The 22,640-nt window shown below is 35.6% G+C and overlaps 1 protein-coding gene across 10 annotated transcripts in view; it reads left to right on the top strand.

Moving 5' to 3' along the window:
* The window catches only part of LOC128244907 (uncharacterized), a 32,855-nt gene continuing 10,215 nt past the window's right edge, over positions 1-22,640 (top strand). The window contains exons 1-15 of one of the 10 annotated variants that reach the window (XM_052963029.1): positions 4-404; positions 4,370-4,556; positions 6,983-7,042; positions 7,726-7,791; positions 8,051-8,095; positions 8,896-8,988; positions 10,724-10,783; positions 11,729-11,788; positions 12,426-12,458; positions 13,645-13,689; positions 14,394-14,528; positions 14,867-15,033; positions 15,565-15,650; positions 16,087-16,218; positions 17,067-17,201. In XM_052963029.1, the coding sequence (XP_052818989.1) occupies positions 4,548-4,556; positions 6,983-7,042; positions 7,726-7,791; positions 8,051-8,095; positions 8,896-8,988; positions 10,724-10,783; positions 11,729-11,788; positions 12,426-12,458; positions 13,645-13,689; positions 14,394-14,528; positions 14,867-15,033; positions 15,565-15,650; positions 16,087-16,218; positions 17,067-17,201 (1,126 nt within the window). In that variant the 5' untranslated portion in view covers positions 4-404; positions 4,370-4,547. Of the gene's footprint in view, positions 405-4,369; positions 4,557-6,982; positions 7,043-7,725; positions 7,792-8,050; positions 8,096-8,895; positions 8,989-10,723; positions 10,784-11,728; positions 11,789-12,425; positions 12,459-12,589; positions 12,605-13,644; positions 13,690-14,393; positions 14,529-14,866; positions 15,034-15,564; positions 15,651-16,086; positions 16,219-17,066; positions 17,202-22,640 lie in introns of all 10 variants that reach the window. The other 9 variants (XM_052963030.1, XM_052963034.1, XM_052963035.1 and 6 more) reach the window with 9 other exon arrangements.

Genomic DNA, 22,640 nt, shown 5'->3' on the forward strand with positions numbered 1-22,640 from the left:
TATTTATCAAAATGAATTCTTAATCACCTTTAAAACCGTGATTTTATACTTGATGAGAATTAACCTTCTTTGATTTTCATAGATATTAAACCTGCGAGATATGCTCGTAGAGGAATAAAAGACGTTTTAAAGTGTTCAATACATAAACATTGACGAATGTTTATAGCTGCAATGGGAAAGTTTAATGGTCTAAAAGCATATCGTATATAGTTGTTTACATACAGTCTAAAACCAACTTACCGTTTGAGCTTAAAGAATGTGGGTAAACGATTTTTGATTTGTGAAAGAAAGTCTGATCGAACACTGAGTATTCTATGTCCGTGACCTAGGAACATTGAAATGAAAATAAACCAGGATTTCATGCTATAAGACAAACAAAGGAAGGAAGTTAGATCTGTTTTCGAGTGAGTATCACATTCATTATATTTTTTTTCAATATATATGTAGTAGATTGGTTCTAGCAAATATTATTTTAGAATTAATTTTAACTTTACAAATAATGTGTCTATTGAATATCGATATAGATTTGATAAATATTGTTTACATAGAACAGCTTTTCGTGTATTCTCTTAATTAAGTATTCAAACAAACGATAATTGTATTTAAATTTGATTAAATAAAGTAAATGCAAGACCATAAATATAACGCTAAGAAACAGCACGTATTCACCAGGAACAGTGTTGCTTTTTTTACCTGTACATTTAGTTCACTTTCATTTTTTTCAGTATATGATGAGGTTGTTATGTAGGTTTCAGGATCATACACATAAATATTCAACTTTGCTTATATACTTACACCCCCGATACTAGATATACTTCATACCAATATCAGTAGTTGAATAGGATACATTTCTGAATATCTAAATTACGCTTTAATCATTTCAATCATGATCTGAATAAAAATATCACAGATATTTAAGCAGATAGTTCTGAACTAGTCACCTTTTGAGCTGGTATTGTTATTATAACGCTATCTTATATTTGAGTGAATAAAATCTCTAAATTCCCACTATAAATCTCGACGAAGTGATCAATACCTTACAAGTATAACTATCATTTAAAATGTTACCTGATATATAGGAACTTTAAATTTACTTGTCAAATTAAACGGATGATTACAATGACTTTAGGTTGTATTTTGACATGAAACGTATATTATTACTTAGTCAAATTTCGTTATATTAAATGCATTTACGGAAATATATTTCTATTCTTTTTATTGCTATTGTCCTTACTATGGTTATTCTTATTATCAATCTTCTTTTCCTTCTTCTTCTTCTTTCTTCTTCTTCTTCTTCTTCTTCTTCTTCTTTTTATTTTTCTTCTTCTTCTTCTTCTTCTTCTTCTTCTTCTTCTTCTTCTTCTTCTTCTTCTTCTTTTCCTTCTTTTCCTTCTTCTTCTTCTTCTTCTTCTTCTTCTTCTTCTTCTTCTTCTTCTTCTTCTTCTTCTTCTTCTTCTTCTTCTTCTTCTTCTTCTTCGTCTTCGTCTTCTTCTTCTTCTTAATCTTATTCTTCTTTCTTCTTCTTCTTCTTCTTCTTCTTCTTCTTCTTCTTCTTCTTCTTCTTCTTCTTCTTCTTATTATTATTATTCATGCAGATTTCGTACTAAAATACAATATCTTAAGTAACGTCATAACCTTATCAAATACACCAAATACACATATCAAAATCTTTGTTCATATATCACGCATGTTGATATAAGAAAACTCGTTATATTAAACAAGCATTTCAAGCAAGCATACACTATAATAATTGAGTGTATAACTTTTCTATTTTTTATAAAAACAACAATGATAAGACATTTGACACAATCATTAACAAAATAATACAACTAATAATACCATCTTTTGGCATACAGTAAACACTTGAAGCGGACTCTCAGTTGCCATGTTCTCATTAAGAGAAGCCTGTTTGCCGCCAGATAAACATGTTTATTTTGGAGATTTGTAAATATGGGTTAAGGTACACATCCATGATGAACTGATGAAGCGTTCATGCAGATTGACAGCAGCCTGCTAACCCTTGATAAATAGGTGTAGTACGAATGATTCAAACCAACATATCCAAGTAGAACCTGGTTATATAAGTCAGGGTGCTTGAATGTAAGAGTGCTTTAAGATAAACACTCCTTGATTTGTTTGAATATAAATATAAAATGTGATTTCAATTTAATATTGAAGTACTGTTACTAGATTAAAAGTACCAATAATAAGAGTACAAGATAGAAGATACAAGAATCTTTATTTGAAGTTGGATAACAAGAAACATGAACAGCAAACAAACATATGATAACATAACAAAACATGATAGATAAATAGATAGATATACCATTTCTTATTATGTTCATCCAGACAATTGCAAAAAGTAAGATGGATTAAAGCACTGTATACAATGATAGCATCAACTAGTTTCCTGATTGTACGACCAGTCCACACGCGCACGGCTTCGTTAGTTGATATACCAGTGTAAATTTGTTAGTTATTTCAATAAAATAAAATAAGTAAGGATGTTAATAATATACATTCTAAATATTAAAGTTGTAAGTAGCAATATGGGAATTACAGCATGGTATAATAATGTGTAGTTGAAAAAAAAAGGTTATACATTATATACATATTTTCTTTAGCTTGCTTAAAAATATCTTTCGAAAGTATTGCTTAGAGGTGCTTAATTAAGCATGCAATTTTAATACAACTAGAATTTGCTGATATTATCAGAAATATTTGCGTAAAAATACATGGTTGCCTCTACGATTGGAGTATATTATTTGATGATACATGTTTACCCAATGGACGTGGTTTGCGCCATGGTACTAAAACAGACGCTTTGTACCATAAATGCAAAAAACTGATCAAGCCATGTTTATGTTGGAAAATCATCAATTTCTGATCATAAACATCAAGCAACCATTCAAGTTTTTCTTTCATAAATATAAAAGCTATTTCAAAGACGTTTATCCTTTAACGCACATTACAAACAAATGATAGTTTTTCAATTTTCAGATATATAAACGGATTTATATAGAGGTTTGCTGCTGTGATGTGAATTCAATTAATAAATCAGCTTAGCGAGGTTAATTGAAATTTAAGGCGTGGTAGCAGTACGTATGTCATGAATTATTAAGTAGGGGCCTCTCCAAATCAAGTGTCGTATGTTTAGATTCTATTTTAAATTCTGTAACTGATGGACAAAAGTAAGCTCATCCTTTTCAACAACCCTGAACATTTCTCCAAAGGTTTACCTGTGAGTTTTCAATAACAATTTCAATATCTCAGGGGATAAAGATAGATATCGAAAGGTGAATTGTAAGTTACTTATTGATTAAATGGTGGTCACCACCCTTTCAAAGGAACACAATTATATACTCCAGAATACATCCTTTTAAGAGTTTGATTCATCTTTATTGAAGCCTTGATCTATTTGTCACTACAAGGTATTGATGTATGAGCTGTATTCCGCTGAGAGCTCAAGAATCAATCAATTCTCTATTTACATGGTAAACCTCAAAATACCAATAGTATTTGTATTGTTCATTTATGTAAAAATCTTGCGGAACCTAAAATTCTTAAACTAACAAATCATCATTTTTTATCACAAAGGTTCTAAACCATTGTTGAACCACTGTTAAAAAAAAGGTGGAATCAAAAGAAACATCAAAAATAAACGACAGTTTAGTTTGATATTCGTTTGATTCATTAGAGAATAATTGTAAAATGTGGTCGTCTGCTTATGATTACGAAAAGTATGAACAAGAGGGATATAAAACACCCGAAAGGTAATGAAACAAACTGAAAACAAATTACTTTTTGATAAGCAATATAAGTGTTATATTTACAATAAATATCTACATAGAGATCAATTAATCTGTCAAATAACGCTGAAGAACATACATCGTTCAAAATGCAACATTGTCTTCAATTTTCATATTTTGGAAATAGACTGGGTGGATTACTCTTATATAGAAAAACTGGCCGAACATATGGTTTCATCTTTTCGAAATATTTATTCCTATAGCTGGATCAGTATGCACGTTTTGATAAGGCATCTTTGTAATTGTTACATTATCAACAATGGACACGTCAAGTTCGTCAATAGAAAACATAACAAATTTACAGCTACAGCTTCGTTACCTTTTGTTATATTAATGAGTCCAAACATACATATTTAGTATGTTAATGATAATTAATAGATAAGTGTTTCTTACAAAAGCGAAGCTAAATGACTGTTAGAAATAGTGCCATACCATCCTTGATAGACTTTGATATGGTTTTCTATTCCGGACCATTTACTCGTTATTTGGTATGCATGTTTATAGAGACGATAAATTTCACACCACACTATGTAGACATTTATTCTTTCGTTTTCAAACAGCTTTAGCAGAAACAAACACAGAAGCTCGGCTGCAGGGACTGCACAGCAGCAACCTACAGAAGCAAACGAAGGACCAGTACAACCACAGAGAACATCGCTGCCTGGGAACGGGCCAGAGAGCTACAGGGAACCTGGACAGCAGTCAAACCATCAGGACCAGCACCAGGAACACATAGACATGTCTAATGTAAATAACGTGACTTTCTATTTATTTATCGATGAAGTGAATATAAGATGTCATGAAAATACGTTCATTTCCAATTGTTATTGAATGAATTCATGTTCCTTTTTGATAATAAGGCTTAGATTAAACGGGATTGCTTCAAACACAGTAATAAAACTTCATTCGATAATACAACATGACCTACATTCAATAACTTCCCTCGAGTATTTGTTTTTAAGACTTATTCTCTTCATATGTGCTTAGTATTATGGCTTGTATAAAACGCTGTAGTATAACTATGACTTTCTCTATTCAATAGGTTTGTTCGCAATACTTTCTTGCCCCTGATATAAGTATGTTGAATACCTCAGACTTTCGTTAAGTTCTTTCTGACCTTAAATGGTGTTATTAATATCAATTGAAACTCTGTAATACGGTACTTCTCAGGGTCATACGAAATGCACGTATAATCAGCTTAACTACACTTAAATGACAGTTTAAGAAGTATAACAAGCACAGCATTTCCTCCACACGTTGCGCCATTACTGGGTTAATCTGATACGGGTATATTACATTTACCTACTACAACTGTACCACCGTGTCTGTATTGTTCATAGTTGACACTAACTTTCCTGATCAATAACGACAATTCGAACACATTACACCCAATACTTTAAAATAAGTGGATTTAATTTTAAATCTTCCACAAACAAATCGACATAAGTATCACCAATTCAAACAATCTGCATAGCTTTCGCGCTACCTTTTATACAGATATTATCGAGAAGACCACAATGAAAGAGACAATTTTTATAAAAATGATCAAATATGTACATAGCAACTGTGCTGACAATGTCCGAAATGTTTGTTAGCGGTTGGTACGAGGCTTTCTTCAATCACCCGGCAGTTCAGTTGATATATAATAGTTGTCAGTATTTAAGAATAAGTTAAACCATTTAAGAATGGTAAATGTTAGCTCTGAGTGCCATTTTGTTCAAACAGATTTACTAACTTCACAGCATGGTAACTGTCAATATAACAAGTGGATTCAAGGACATCCAATGAATGCTTAATGCTTTCTAATTGTGACCATGCATTTGTCAGCCATATACTGATAAATAAACCTTAGTCGGTACTTGCCATTAAAGATATGTACACATTTTAGATTTTTTCATATTAATTACATTCTCAGGAACAGTTTATCATTTTATTCAATTATAACGTTAATTGAATAAGTTTGAAAGGACAAAATATCGACTACCGATCAAAATATAAATGTCATCGCAGTTTGTATTTACAGAGACGTTTGCATAAATGCATTCTTCAATGGCGGGTCTGATACCCATTCCTCAGCCTGCGTCAATAGATTGAACAGTTTCTGCTTTATAACACATAATATCAATAACAGTTCCATTTTGATCGATGTATTTATTGAAACTATTGAATGCGATATTTCCATTTACCAGTCATATACTTCGATGACAAGCTAAATTATCTTTCAACATTTCAAACTAAACATAGAAACTGTGCACCATTTAGGACATAGATCAATAAACATCCAAACTCTTGTGTGCACCATATAGGAAATAGATCAACACTCATCAAAACTGTTGTGTGCACCATATAGGATATAGATCAATTAAAATCCAAACCGTTGTCTGTACCATTTATGACATAGATCAATAAACATCCAAACTGTTGTGTGCAAAATTTAAGAAATAGATCAACACTTATCCAAACTGTTGTCTGCACCATTTAGGACATAGATCAATTAACATCCAAACCATTGTCTGCACCATTTAGGACATAGAGCAATAAACAGCCAAAACGTTGTGCGAACCATTTAGGCCGTAGATCAACATTCACCCAAACTGTTGTTAACACCATTTAGGAAGTATATCAACAATTATCCAAACTGTTCTGTGCACCATTGAGGACATAGATCAAAGATAATCCAAACTGTTGTGTACTCCATTTAGGATATAGATCAATAAACAGTTCAACTAGTTGTGCACCATTTAGGACATAGATCAATAAGCATTCAAACTAGGTGTACACCGTTTAGGAATTGATCATTAAGCATTCAAACTAGGTGTGCACCATTTAGGACATAGGTCAATAAGCATTCAAACTAGGTGTACACCATTTAGGACATAGATCAATAAGCATTCAAACTTGTGTATGCACATTTAGGATAAACATCATAAAACATTATGATAATCGATAAACATGTACTTGCCTTTGAGAGTGTGTGTGTGTGTTTAGGGCTTAGGGTCCCGGGCCATTATGGCACCTACGTAGTATTAATATAAAGTGAAAATGGTGCCATCACGCCTATGTTTTAAATCAAATGGGTATGTGATGAACTTTCGAACTGTGGGAATCAAGAGTAAACATCATGTTATGAAGCTGATACGGCATACATGTGTGTCATGAACTGTTTTTTACAGCCATACATGGACAGGGGCTATACATTGCCCTATCAGATATCACAGCATAAATACAAGGAGGTCTGTATACACACGTATGTCAATGGACATGTGCATGTGGTCATTGTACTTGTTACATGTTGTTTTGGCTATTTTAACGTTATATGTTAGCACATATGTGGTGTCCGGGGTATAATGTAGCTCGACCGTTAGATGTTTTTTGTCATACATGTAATTAATAGTAGTATCCATGTAAGTCTGTTATAATGTAAATATATCATATAGCTGAAGATAACAATCATAAGGCTAGTATAGGTGATATATCTTTGACGTCAGTATACCAACTAGACTCGAATAGGCGTTATTCTATACGGCGTTTATTTACATAATCTTACAAATTGTTGCGAAGTTAAAAAAAAACACTTCTTGATTTTATTTCAGTAAAACAATAAGAGAGCCTCCAGTAACAGTAGTTTAGAAAAAAAATGCGTTTAGATATTTTTCTATTTATTTGCATCCTATATTCAAAATGTGATTTTTTTGCATCTGTTTTCGATATTTAACGCATGATGTCACATTACGAATCAATCTGTGCACATTGTTTACTAACCCACGTGAGTGGTTTGCCATGTTTAACATATTGGCGATGGACTCTAACTATAGTTACCGTTAATCAATGATGAATTAAGACAAAAGCATATTCAAGGTCTAGTAATATCTCATTCCATTTCAGTCTTATTGTTTTAATCATATATCAATTTCAGCAAGTATTTGGTGGTCGCCCCTCATTCTACGACGGACAGAGGAAGCCGGAACCCCTGGATGGCCGGGTAATTTACATTATAGCATCTCATATGTAATTGAGGTCGTGGTATGTCGTGAAACTGTTTATGTTTACAAGTAGTTTAAAGACATTTGTTTTCAAATCTAATTATTTTACTTAAATCTTGACATGACAGTTGTATAGCTCTTCACAAACACTGTGTGGAGTGTTAGAAACCTCAAGCCTACTTGATCCGGACAACTTATCGTCCCAAACGAGTAAAAGTATAAATTAATTATGTGTTTGTCGCCTTTTGACGTTTTCAGAACAGGCCTCCCCAAAACATTCGCCCAAACAGTTATACCCCCGGTGTAAGTCTTGCGCACATGGGAATGGTCCTTTTCTAATTTTATTGACATTCTTTCTTTTAAGAAAAAGCAACGTTGGTATCAACCTAGATGCCTGTTTCAACTTAGTTTGCAAGCGTTTACCCACTTAAATTGTAAATCGTAATAAATGTTCGTTTCTTAAAGTCGCACTCTTACTCCAAAATAAGATGTACTACAAATAATATAATTGTTTAATTTACCGAAAAGGATGCATACATATCGAAAACAATGGTTCTTTCGAAGAATACCGTGTTTAATTTGAAAGAAAAATGCAGAAAACACGGTATTTCTACCTTATGAGACGATAGCTGATTACTGTAAATCTTTTAGGATTTACCAGTCATTTAATATTTGCGCGTTTTCATCTATTTACAACACAGTTACAATCTTGTTATCAGAAATCAGTATTTTCAATAAATGCATAAATGTATGAATTTAGTAAGTAGTTAAAGGTTTATCACCCAAAATATATGTTTGTTATACATGTGTATGTATGATTTTAAATACGAGTGTCACTTTAAATGTACAGGGTTATTGTAACCTAAGTGTATTTATCTTGTCAAAGGACACATACTTGACGATTTATTGTCGTCATTCTTCTGTTCAAGATCTCAAAATGTTTGACTTTTCAAATTTATTATCTGACAATGTAGTGAAACGTTAGGCGATGACGCATTTTTTGCACATTTTTACGTTAGTATTGCATCCAATTATGATATTTTCATAGTTTGTTATATAGCCATTTAAACAATAAATGCATGTTATTTTTCCAATGTTTGAAGGATAAACGATTCGAACAGCAGAGTTACATTTCCCCGCGCTATGAGCAGCAGAGTTACCAGTCACCCCGACAGGAACCGGAACAACAAGCAAGGGTAGGACAAATTTTGTATATCTGATGTAACATCGTCGGTTTATATGTGATGTAACATGGTCGGTTTATATCTGATGTAACATCGTCGGTTTATATGTGATGTAACAGGGTCGGTTTATATGTGATGTTACATGGTCGGTTTATATCTGATGTAACATCGTCGGTTTATATGGTCGGTTTATATGTGATGTTACATGGTCGGTTGAAATGGGATGTTACATGGTCGGTTTAAATGTGATGTTACATGGTCGGTTTATATGTGATGTTACACGGTCGGTTTATATGTGATGTTACATGGTCGGTTTAATGGTCGGTTTATATGTGATGTTTCATGGTTGAAATGGGATGTTACATGGTCGATTTATATGTGATATTACATGGTTTAAATGTGATGTTACATGGTCGGTTTATATGTGATGTTTCATGGTTAATATGTGATGTTACATGGTCGGTTTATATGTGATGTTTCATAGTTTATATGTAATGTAACATGGTCGGTTTATATGCGATGTTACATGGTCGGTTTATATGTGATGTAAATGTGTCGGTTTATATGTGATGTTACATGGTCGGTTTATATGTGATGTTACATGGTCCGTTTTTATGTGATGTTACATAGTTGATTTTTATGTGATGTCACATGGTCGGTTTATGGTCGGTTTATATGTACTGTTACATGGTCGATTTATATGCGATGTTACATGGTCGGTTTATATGTGATGTAAATGTGTCGGTTTAAATGTGATGTTACATGGTCGGTTTATATGTGATGTTACATAGTTGGTTTTTATGTGATGTCACATGGTCGGTTTATGGTCGGTTTATATGTACTGTTACATGGTCGATTTATATGTGATGTAACTGGGTCGGTTTATATGTGATGTAACTGGGTCGGTTTATATGTGATGTAACTGGGTCGGTTTATATGTGATGCGACATGGTCGGTTTGTGAAATGGAGAGGAAAGAGAAAAGCGTGTTAATGCTTTGAGTATCCTTATTTATATATTACTTACGGAACCGGATACAACATTGGCTAAAATCGTCGGACGGATGTTTGGAAAGTATATTATCATCATCTCAATTAGTTCAATGTTCAATGTTTCTCTGACACATAGAGAATATTATGTCAGTTTGGTGATCTTCGAGGTTGTGTCTCTTCGAGTTGCTTGCTTCAAGTCCATATCTCATGAGTCCTAAAGTTCCAGTGCAATAATTTTTACGCAAGAACTGAGAAGTGATACATTCCCACAGATTGAAGTACTTACACAGTATTCCATTTATTTAATTTCTTTAAGTATTTAAGAATAAAACCAATAATACAGTAATTTTTCTTTGCGAAAGCATTTTAATTGGAAGGAAAACATTCTGTTGCGCAAGTAGATTTGTGCATGTGCACTAGCCTACCGTGTGAGACAGAATCAGAAAACGCAGTGTGTAATACAGATTTGTTTCCCGGTTTCCATATTTCATTTTCAGATCATTGAATATTAAAGATGAAAATTTAACAGATATGAAATAAAGACGGATTCTTCGTCATTACTTCATAACAGGTCAACAAAAGCGGCGGAGCAGTAACAACTCGAATGACACAAATAATTAAGAGTTGTGAAATTGGTGCTTTATATAAAACATATTATAAGTGATTTACATTGAAGTATAACTAATAACGCGAGAACAGAGTCTCAAAGTCCAAAAATAACCCTCTACATAATAACATATGCACTGACGATTGCAGGCGTATAGATCCGGAAGGCCTGATTTAGGTTTCGAACCACCAAAAGACGTGTATGTACCGGTGAGTACACAGCACGCATGCGCGGATCTCTGCAGTAGTCTAGTTGGATTATAATTGCATGCACTTTGTTAGACCGACAACGCTTCCTGCTTTGTTAAAATGGCTTCACTTGCAATATAGCTTTCATTCAGTTCATCACTATCATCATAGAATGCATGGATTCCCCACACATACGCAGATACACTCACCATCATAATTATTTGATTGGTGTTGGGCCGATTGTTCAAAACAGTTTCAAACTTAACCGCCTCGTTAACGTCATCATCGCTTACTTTACAGCTCGGGAAATGAATGTGATACACTTGTGATCTGAAGTCTTTCTATCAAGTCCAAGACAACTGTTTCAGCTGTACATGTTTTACTTAAAAATAGTCTTAAACAAATAAAAAAGACGCTTTTAAAAACATTGTTACCTTTAACAAACTTCTGAGCAATCGGCCTATAATGTAGCTAGACATAACCGTCATTGAAACTGCACTTGCAATATTTTTTAAGCTGTATGTTTTTAAGTTGTGCCGAACTTATCAGGCACATAATTTATTGTTATAAACTAATATCGGTTGATTTTTCATAATCTTCATCTATTTCATGCTGCAATTGAAGTTATTAACACGCATACGAGCTGACATTTATATCATTTTAAACTATATATGACTCAAAATATTTAATGTTATCTTGTTTGAATGAAAGTAAATATATTTGATAATTATATGATACAGCTTAACGTTGGAAATCCATAGATGGTAGTAAATTAAGGAAATGCAAGGTGTTAATATTGCCTTTTTGTGATAAATCTTTAATGAACGAAGAAGTCAGTTCATGTAAAATAATGCAACAGACTAACCCAGATTTCCAACACTGACTATGATCTTGTCCGAATACTGACGCCAAACACCGATCAAACACGATAACACTTAAGAAAGTTAGCATGCTTCCGTATTTCAGTACCCACAAGAGCCATTCAGGAGACGACACAATGAGTACGAGCAACCACCAGAAATAGGGGTACGTGTTCTAAATTATTTGAAATGGTGGTGTTGTTAAATGTCATAAACAAGATTTTGTTTTGAATACAAGTCCAGTTACCGTAATACATATCTGTATCAATTAAAAACATATACACAATATTTTACATAGAAATATGTTTTGGTTATAACTTTTACTTTCAATTACAGTTTGGAACCAAGGTAAACGCTTGGTTGGGGTTTCCATAGAGATATATTGATGTCCTTTGCCAATTCTAGTTTGCTAACTACTTTTACTTACTTTTACGGATATTTTGATATAACCATGGTAGCCTTCCCAAATATCCGTTTAATGAAATGCATTTTAATCTGTGACCTGTTAACAATGTCGCTCTAATCGAGGTTAATTTACATTTGTATACAAGTAAAGCAATCAGCTGATTTGGACAATGAAAATATGATCGGTATTTTGTTTTGCTGTAAGTATATACTGTACTAAATCAAATGTTAAAGCTGACCAGTTTTAGTCTATCTAACGAAACTGTTTTGTGATTTATTGCATACAGGGAAGTGCAGATCTGCTAATTTCTATTCATATTCACTGCCATCAATACATTGCGTAAAAAGATACCGATTTCTGCAATAAACACTTCTTCATTATAATACTTTACTTTCAGTACGACCCTTATGCTTCGGAACAACAGCAAAAGGTAAGCATGCTTGACTGTTTTTTTCATTAACTTCAATCCCAGTAAAAGTAAAGACGTCGTTGGACCGTCTACTTAATCAATATTGCAGAGATCTATGTGATTATATGTTGACAATGTTACGACTATTGTAGCATGGCTTCCCTGCTGTAAGTGCCCGCAAAGTTAAATTCCCCTTATTCTTCTCCTTTAAGCGTTCCTAAAGCTTCAACTTACAGTACCTGCTTTTTCTTGTTAAATTCCCTCTAATCTTGGTTTCAGTGGTTTGTATTTTACCAAACTGATTAACCCTTTTTTTTCTTTATCATATTTACTCATTTCCAACTTTGTCGCAAAGCGGAACTAATGGCTATCATTGGGCAATTCTGTACGTTTTATTTCTTTTGTTTTAAAGGGTATTGAACTAATACAAAGTTAAAACATTACTATCAATGAACACATGTGGATCTGTTGATAAGAGACTTAGGAGCTTTTTGTGCCCAAGGAAGAGAGTACAGCTGTTAAAAATACATTCGCTTCTTTAGTTTAAATTCCTTCCTACTTAATATTCGTGGGCTTAGCTCTTAACTCTTGTTACGCCTTCTGTTTTATATTTAACTATGACCGATTTGCACTAAGCCCGCGAGTAGGTTACATACTGTAACGGCCCCATATGTCTTCTTCTGTTGTTGTCCTTTTAATCATGTACATTTACTTCAAGAATCATTTCTGTGAGACTGTCTTCAGACATTTTCATTAAAACATTTACTTTGTCATTCTTATTTGCTCATATACCATATTCATATTGTCATAAAAGGCCCCTGTGCAATTTGCTGAGCCTGAGGACGATTTGCGAGTAAGTCCATGTACAGAGTGTCCAGTAGTGCATATGTCTAGTTCTTAATTGCTAGGGCAACGGTAGCATACATTTGTATGCAAGTAATTTTGAGTAGTGATGTCTAGGTTACACGCTGGGGATAACTGAAAAATATTAAATATTGCCTTCATGTCATAGTATCATGTTATCTTTTAAATAGCCTTATTAAATGCATGTTTTAACTGATCATGACAATTTCTTCAAAATCTTTGATCAACATATCTGTCTGTCCTAATATTTAAGTCGGCATCGTCAATCATGATCTTACTTGGAAACATCAACATTCAGTCCTATACATTTTATTTGTCTGATTATTTCTCCCGTCAATCATAGTCTTCAAAAACACGGCAAGATTTGACAACGGAGGACGGACATGGAGTAAGTACATTGCAAGCAAACACGTGTAAAAGGCTTATCAGCACGTCGTGTTTCAATTAATGTGGTCATGAATTGGTGAACATGTATTGTTTTTAACAGTTGGTATATACATTGAATAGAATATGATAAATACTCACTCGTTCATTTAGAACACATTTTCATTGCCAATGGTAAGGAATGTTTTACTAACCATCTCTCTATTTTAACCGTTTTCTCTATTCAATCATTGGCTATTTTTATTATTACCATGTTTTTGTTTCTTCTACCATCGAATATACGATGTCAATGTTCTTTGTGGTCATAGGAAGTACATGTAACTAAATCAATGGAACAAAAGTAAATTTTGCTTTAAAATTCAAATTATGTTTTATATGATGGTAATGGTTTTATACATAATTATGCACTAGCCACTATTGCTGTTGTGTTTTTGTTCCAGTGTCTTCGTTTTTAAAGTATAAACATTAAATATTGAAGTTTGAATTTTCTTCAAAAACGGTTTCAGTACTATAATCGGTACATCTATATCATATTTACCAACCACCATTTTTATAAACTACGCATTTGAAATATTAAATAGCGAAAACAATTCGACAATGATATGGATGGTAAGCATAATGAATCTATTAAATTGCACGTACTTTTCAATGCCATAGGTGTAGACCATTTCCAATGTAAGTTGTATAACCCTGTCACCTTATTTGCAGCCCCACCCAGGCTGGCTTCTCCTGCTCAGATTCCACAAAGACGGCTTATCCCAGGTACAGCGCGCCCTCACAATGGCACAGAAACACATCGAGATGGACCAGGGACGCATCCTCGGCATAGCTCGCTCTTATGCGGTAAGATATTTTGGAGTCCCGCACTTATTTTTTTTTAAAAGGTTTCACTTCACCATTCGCTTATACAGAATAATTGTTAACTGCCGAGGAATAAGACTATCGCTAAGGGTACATAATTTTTGTTCTGCTCAACTATAATCGCAAGCTGACGCCACTAAATCACATTCCTAGTACATACACGGCCGTCATATTTGAAGCATGGCCAATCTCTTAGAATTCAAATTATGTGCTTGTTCTTATTTCTTTTCATCCGTTTTCCCTACTTTTGAATGGTTTACTGTTTGCTTAAGTTGAATTTACTCTAACTTATGACTTTAGGACTTTATTTCTACTACTAGATAAGGATAGTTGAAGGCGGCGACGGCTGGGTGTTGTTCGGTGGTATGCGGCACATGGGCAACGGTCAATGGGGCGTGAAGGACTCCCCCAGGCATGATGATACCAACTACTGTATGCTTGCAATATACTACCCGTCACTAGCCAGAGCAATACAGTGGTTTGACAGGTGAGTTGTTTAGTTCCTTACGAGTATGTTTTTTCACGTATTGTATTGTGCTGTTTTGTATGGCGCGCCAAGGGGCTACGTATAAATGTAGCTTTATATATAATACAACAGTCATGATGTACAGCTGTAGCTTTTTTATTGTCAATATACAGCTGTAGCTTAACGATACACAAGAATGTTGTAAATATACAGTTGTAGCTGATTTTTTGGAGCCAAAGAATAGATTCATCTGTATCTTATAGTTTTAAAGAGCATCTTTGCATTACATATACATATATACATTAGCAATACTTATAGAGCTGTACCTGTTTTTAATGTCATGTTGTAGGTGGAGACACTTGGTATGCCATTATTGTGTGTATTTTATCTTTTACGTTCTGATGTAACTGTTGTTGTTAGGAATTCATTTCTAATCATGTAACCCGTTTAAATAGCAAGCGACGAAACAACCGTTCATGTAATAGCGTTGTTTTTGCCCCACGTCATACGCTTATAACTCCCTCAATTATTGATCTAAATTTCCATATTTAGAGATTCTGCCTTCAAGCAAAAGGACTTCCCTCCACCACACACCACAGACTGCATAGCCCTGCCCCTCAACGCCGGTGTCGACACAAGTAAGTCTTAGACCGCACTTCTATTAAACGCCGATATATCTAGCTATTATGAAAGATGATACATATTCTATCCAACTTAGTTCAAAGAGATCAAAAGAGATATTACGATAAGTCATTAAGTGTTCCTAATCATAAACACATGCACAGTGATTACATGCTCTGGCTGGTAATTGCATGCACAAAACAAATACCATGTTCAAAAGGGTATAAAAACACATAGGTGTTTAATACCAGTAAGATATGTATTTTTTTGATACCTGGCAGGACACGAATACGTTTAACTTAAAAAATCACAGACAAAATGCATGAGATGATGATATTGTCTTTTTTTTATTAATCAATATAAATGTAAACTAAATTAAAGTGTTATTTAAATCTTTTTATGAATGTATTTGATCGTTATAAATATTTATCGAAATCGTGCTGTTTGTCACAGAGTTCAGTAAGACCCTCGTGATGTCCGAGTACCCGAAAATCAGCCACCCAGAGTACTTTAGAGACAAGTTCTCCATACCTACCGAGGACATGTTGAGGACAAGATTCAGGTCCAATCCATATGTTGTTAAAGGTAAACAACACTGAGACGAGTAAGGGAAGAAACACCAGTAGGACGAACACATTTTCTTCTGTTTACTTATAAAGGGCAATGTACGGCGTCACTTGCCATTTCTTGAATGCTTTGTCGTAAATTGACGTTAAGGTAAAACACGAGCATGCATTTTGTTTCGAATATACATCCGGACATCGGAAACACATCACAAGCATACGACCAGTGAGGGTATGGTTATATATAAACAGCATTTATAACACATCTAAAGCTACGAGTCTTCAAAGTACACCACTGACGCCATTATTGCAATTTTCTTGTCCAATGGTTACAAGCGCAGTGTACATGAACAATGACTCTATTTCAGCTAATTACAGAATAATTGGCCTTTGTTACTTTTTTCTTGTCTGGAGCATAACTTGAAAACTAAATGATGGAATTTAATTAAACTTCATACAATGGTAAAGCACACTAAGTGGAAGTGCAGTTTATATGAGCATAAGTCTTTTTTAGCTAATGGAAGATACATTGCCCTTTCTAAATATTCTACTGCCATTTCCTTTAAAGGTGGCGTTCGGGGTTTTTAATAACATTCAGTGACAGTTCTTGTCTTGTAAGCTATGCAAAAGCTTTAAATTTGACAAATAAATGTTATAGCTGACTAAAGCTTATGCTCCTAATTGGGTCGTATTTATGCAAGGACTTTAGATGCACCTTTCATGTTTTTTCTATACTTGCATTCATAAAAAATAGAAGGAAAGTTATAAGGAATATATCATTTTTATGCTTACTTGTATGTATGCTGACAATGTATCTCGGTAAATGAAGGAAATAAGGATGTGCTTATATAACTATGTGTTTTTAACCAGCCACCTCCATGGCGATTGATGATCCGCGGAAACGGGTGGCGCGTCACCTGCGGGGTTGCTGGATCAAGCAGAACGGCATCATCTCCGTCAGTATGTTTGAGTCCATACAGGAGGCTCAGCGGTACTACAATGATCGTACGTACCATTGTACAGCGTAGTTTACAACTTCAACGATCCTATGTATTACTGTTGAGTGTAGGGTAGACCAGAAATACTTCAACGATCGTATGTATTACTGTTTAGTGTAGGGTAGACCAGAGATACTTCAACGATCGTATGTATTACTGTTTAGTGTAGGGTAGACCAGAGATACTTCAACGATCGTATGTATTACTGTGTAGTGTAGGGTAGACCAGAGATACTTCAACGATCGTATGTATTACTGTGTAGTGTATGGTAGACCAGAGATACTTCAACGATCGTATGTATTACTGTGTAGTGTAGGGTAGACCAGAGATACTTCAACGATCGTATGTATTACTGTTTAGTGTAAGATAGATTAGAGATACTTCAACGATCGTATATATTACTGCTAAACTTTAGTGTAGGGCAGACCAGAGATACTTCAACGATCGTATGTATTACTGTGTAGTGTAGGGTAGACCAGAGATACTTCAACGATCGTATGTATTACTGTTGAATGTAGGGTAGACCAGAGCTACTTCAACGATCGTATATATTACTGTGTAGTGTAGTGTAGACCAGAGATACTTCAACGATCGTATGTATTACTGTGTAGTGTAGGGTAGAACAGAGATACTACAACGATCGTATGTATTACTGTGTAGTGTAGGGTAGACCAGAGATACTACAACGATCGTATGTATTACTGTGTAGTGTAGGGTAGAAGAGAGATACTTCAACGATCGTATGTATTACTGTGTAGTGTAGGGTAGACCAGAGATACTACAACGATCGTATGTATTACTGTGTAGTGTAAGGTAGACCAGAGATACTACAACGATCGTATGTATTACTGAGTAGTGTAGGGTAGACCAGAGATACTTCAACGGTCCTATGATTACTGTGTAGTGTAGTGTAGACCAGAGATACTACAACGATCGTATGTATTACTGTGTAGTGTAGGGTAGACCAGAGATTCTTCAACGATCGTATGTATTACTGTGTAGTGTAGGGTAGACCAGAGATACTACAACGATCCTATGTATTACTGTGTAGTGTAGGGTAGACCAGAGATACTACAACGATCGTATGTATTACTGTGTAGTGTAGGGTAGACCAGAGATACTTCAACGGTCGTATGTATTACTGTGTAGTGTAGGGAAGACCAGAGATACTTCAACGATCGTATGTATTACTGTGTAAAGTAGGGTAGACCAAGGATACGTCATCGATCGTATGTATTACTGTGTAGTGTAGGGTAGACCAAGGATACGTCAACGATCGTATGTATTACTGTGTAGTGTAGGGTAGACCAAGGATACGTCATCGATCGTATGTATTACTGTGTAGTGAAGGATAGACCAAGGATACGTCAACGATCGTATGTATTACTGTGTAGTGAAGGATAGACCAAGGATACTTCAACGATCGTATGGATTACTGTGTAGTGTAGGGTAGATCAAGGATACGTCAACGATCGTATGTATTACTGTGTAGTGTAGGGTAGACAAGCGATACTTCAACGATCGTATGTATTACTGTGTAGTATGTGGTAAACCAGAGACAGTTCAACGGTCGTATGCATTACTGTGTAGTGTAGGGTAGATAAAGGATACGTCAGAGGTCGTTTGTATTATTGTGTAGTGAAGGGAAGACCAAGGATACGTAAACTGTCGTTTGTAAAACTGTGTAGTGTAGGGTAGACCAGCGTTACTTCAACGATCATATGTATAACTGTGTAGTGTAGGGTAGACCAAGGATACTTGAACGATCGTATGTATTACTGTGTAGTGTAGGGCAGATCAAGGATACTTGAAAGATCGTATGCATTACTGCGTAGTGTAGCGTAGACCAGAAATACTCCAACGGTCGTATGTTTACTGTGTAGTGTAGGGTAGACCCGAGATACTTCAACGATCGTATGTATTTCTGTTTAGTTTAGGGTAAAGCAGGGATACGTCAACGGTCGTACGCATAACTGTTTAGTGTAGGGTAGACCAGAGATACGTCAACGGTCGTATGTATTACTGTTTAGTGTAGGGTAGACCAGAGATACTTCAACGATCGTATGTATTACTGTGTAGTGTAAGGGTAGACCAAAGATACGTCAAAGATCGTATGTATTACTGTGTAGTGTAGCGTTGACCAGAGGTACTACAAATATCGTATGTATTACTGTTTTGTGTAGGGTAGACCAGAGATACGTCAACGATCGTATGTATTACTGTGTAGTGAAGGGTAGACCTGAGAAGACCAGAGCTACGTCAACGATCGTATGTATTACCGTGTAGTGTAGGGTAGACCAGAGATACTTCAACGGTCGTATGTATTACTGTGTAGTGTAGGGTAGACCTGAGAAGACCAAAGCTACGTCAACGATCGTATGTATTACCGTGTAGTGTAGGGTAGACCAGAGATACTTCAACGGTCGTATGTATTACTGCGTAGTGTAGGGTTGACCAATGATAGTCCAACGCCTATGTTTACTGTGTAGTGTAGGGTAGACCAGAGATGCTAAAACGATCGTATGTATTACTGTGTAGTGTAGGGTAGACCAGAGATACTACAACGATCGTATGTATTACTGTGTAGTGTAGGGTAGACCAGAGATACTACAACGATCGTATGTATTACTGTGTAGTGTAGGGTAGAACAGAGATACTTCAACGATCGTATGTATTACTGTGTAGTGTAGGGTAGACCAGAGATACTACAACGATCGTATGTATTACTGTGTAGTGTAAGGTAGACCAGAGATACTACAACGATCGTATGTATTACTGTGTAGTGTAGGGTAGACCAGAGATACTTCAACGGTCCTATGATTACTGTGTAGCGTAGTGTAGACCAGAGATACTACAACGATCGTATGTATTACTGTGTAGGGTAGGGTAGACCAGAGATTCTTCAACGATCGTATGTATTACTGTGTAGTGTAGGTAGACCAGAGATACTACAACGATCCTATGTATTACTGTGTAGTGTAGGGTAGACCAGAGATACTACAACGATCGTATGTATTACTGTGTAGTGTAGGGTAGACCAGAGATACTTCAACGGTCGTATGTATTACTGTGTAGTGTAGGGAAGACCAGAGATACTTCAACGATCGTATGTATTACTTTGTAAAGTAGGGTAGACCAAGGATACGTCATCGATCGTATGTATTACTGTGTAGTGTAGGGTAGACCAAGGATACGTCAACGATCGTATGTATTACTGTGTAGTGTAGGGTAGACCAAGGATACGTCATCGATCGTATGTATTACTGTGTAGTGAAGGATAGACCAAGGATACGTCAACGATCGTATGTATTACTGTGTAGTGAAGGATAGACCAAGGATACTTCAACGATCGTATGGATTACTGTGTAGTGTAGGGTAGATCAAGGATACGTCAACGATCGTAAGTATTACTGTGTAGTGTAGGGTAGACCTGAGAAGACCAGAGCTACGTCAACGATCGTATGTATTACCGTGTAGTGTAGGGTAGACCAGAGATACTTCAACGGTCGTATGTATTACTGCGTAGTGTAGGGTTGACCAATGATAGTCCAACGCCTATGTTTACTGTGTAGTGTAGGGTAGACCAGAGATGCTAAAACGATCGTATGTATTACTGTGTAGTGTAGGGTAGACCAAGGATACGTCAACGAGCGTATGTATTACTGTGTAGTGTAGGGTAGACCAAATATACTTCAAAGATCGTATGTATTACTGTGTAGTGTAGGGTAGACCAGAGATACTTCAACGATCGTATGTATTTCTGTGTAGTATAGGGTAGACCAAGGATACGTCAACGATCGTATGTATTACTGTGTAGTGTAGCGTTGACCAGAGGTACTACAACTGTCGTATGTATTACTGTTTAGTGTAGGGTAGACCAGAGATATTTCAAAGATCGTATGTTTTACTGTGTAGTGTAGGGTAGACCAGAGATACTTCAACGATCGTATGTATTACTGTTGAATGTAGGGTAGACCAGAGCTACTTCAACGATCGTATATATTACTGTGTAGTGTAGGGTAGACCAGAGATACTTCAACGATCGTATGTATTACTGTGTAGTGTAGGGTAGAACAGAGATACTACAACGATCGTATGTATTACTGTGTAGTGTAGGGTAGACCAGAGATACTACAACGATCGTATGTATTACTGTGTAGTGTAGGGTAGAAGAGAGATACTTCAACGATCGTATGTATTACTGTGTAGTGTAGGGTAGACCAGAGATACTACAACGATCGTATGTATTACTGTGTAGTGTAAGGTAGACCAGAGATACTACAACGATCGTATGTATTACTGAGTAGTGTAGGGTAGACCAGAGATACTTCAACGGTCCTATGATTACTGTGTAGTGTAGTGTAGACCAGAGATACTACAACGATCGTATGTATTACTGTGTAGGGTAGGGTAGACCAGAGATTCTTCAACGATCGTATGTATTACTGTGTAGTGTAGGGTAGACCAGAGATACTACAACGATCCTATGTATTACTGTGTAGTGTAGGGTAGACCAGAGAAACTACAACGATCGTATGTATTACTGTGTAGTGTAGGGTAGACCAGAGATACTTCAACGGTCGTATGTATTACTGTGTAGTGTAGGGAAGACCAGAGATACTTCAACGATCGTATGTATTACTGTGTAAAGTAGGGTAGACCAAGGATACGTCATCGATCGTATGTATTACTGTGTAGTGTAGGGTAGACCAAGGATACGTCAACGATCGTATGTATTACTGTGTAGTGTAGGGTAGACCAAGGATACGTCATCGATCGTATGTATTACTGTGTAGTGAAGGATAGACCAAGGATACGTCAACGATCGTATGTATTACTGTGTAGTGAAGGATAGACCAAGGATACTTCAACGATCGTATGGATTACTGTGTAGTGTAGGGTAGATCAAGGATACGTCAACGATCGTATGTATTACTGTGTAGTGTAGGGTAGACAAGCGATACTTCAACGATCGTATGTATTACTGTGTAGTATGTGGTAAACCAGAGACAGTTCAACGGTCGTATGCATTACTGTGTAGTGTAGGGTAGATAAAGGATACGTCAGAGGTCGTTTGTATTATTGTGTAGTGAAGGGAAGACCAAGGATACGTAAACTGTCGTTTGTAAAACTGTGTAGTGTAGGGTAGACCAGCGTTACTTCAACGATCATATGTATAACTGTGTAGTGTAGGGTAGACCAAGGATACTTGAACGATCGTATGTATTACTGTGTAGTGTAGGGCAGATCAAGGATACTTGAAAGATCGTATGCATTACTGCGTAGTGTAGCGTAGACCAGAAATACTCCAACGGTCGTATGTTTACTGTGTAGTGTAGGGTAGACCCGAGATACTTCAACGATCGTATGTATTTCTGTTTAGTTTAGGGTAAAGCAGGGATACGTCAACGGTCGTACGCATAACTGTTTAGTGTAGGGTAGACCA

The sequence above is a fragment of the Mya arenaria genome, chromosome 8, assembly GCF_026914265.1.
Source record: "Mya arenaria isolate MELC-2E11 chromosome 8, ASM2691426v1".
Lineage (NCBI taxonomy): Eukaryota > Metazoa > Mollusca > Bivalvia > Myida > Myidae > Mya > Mya arenaria.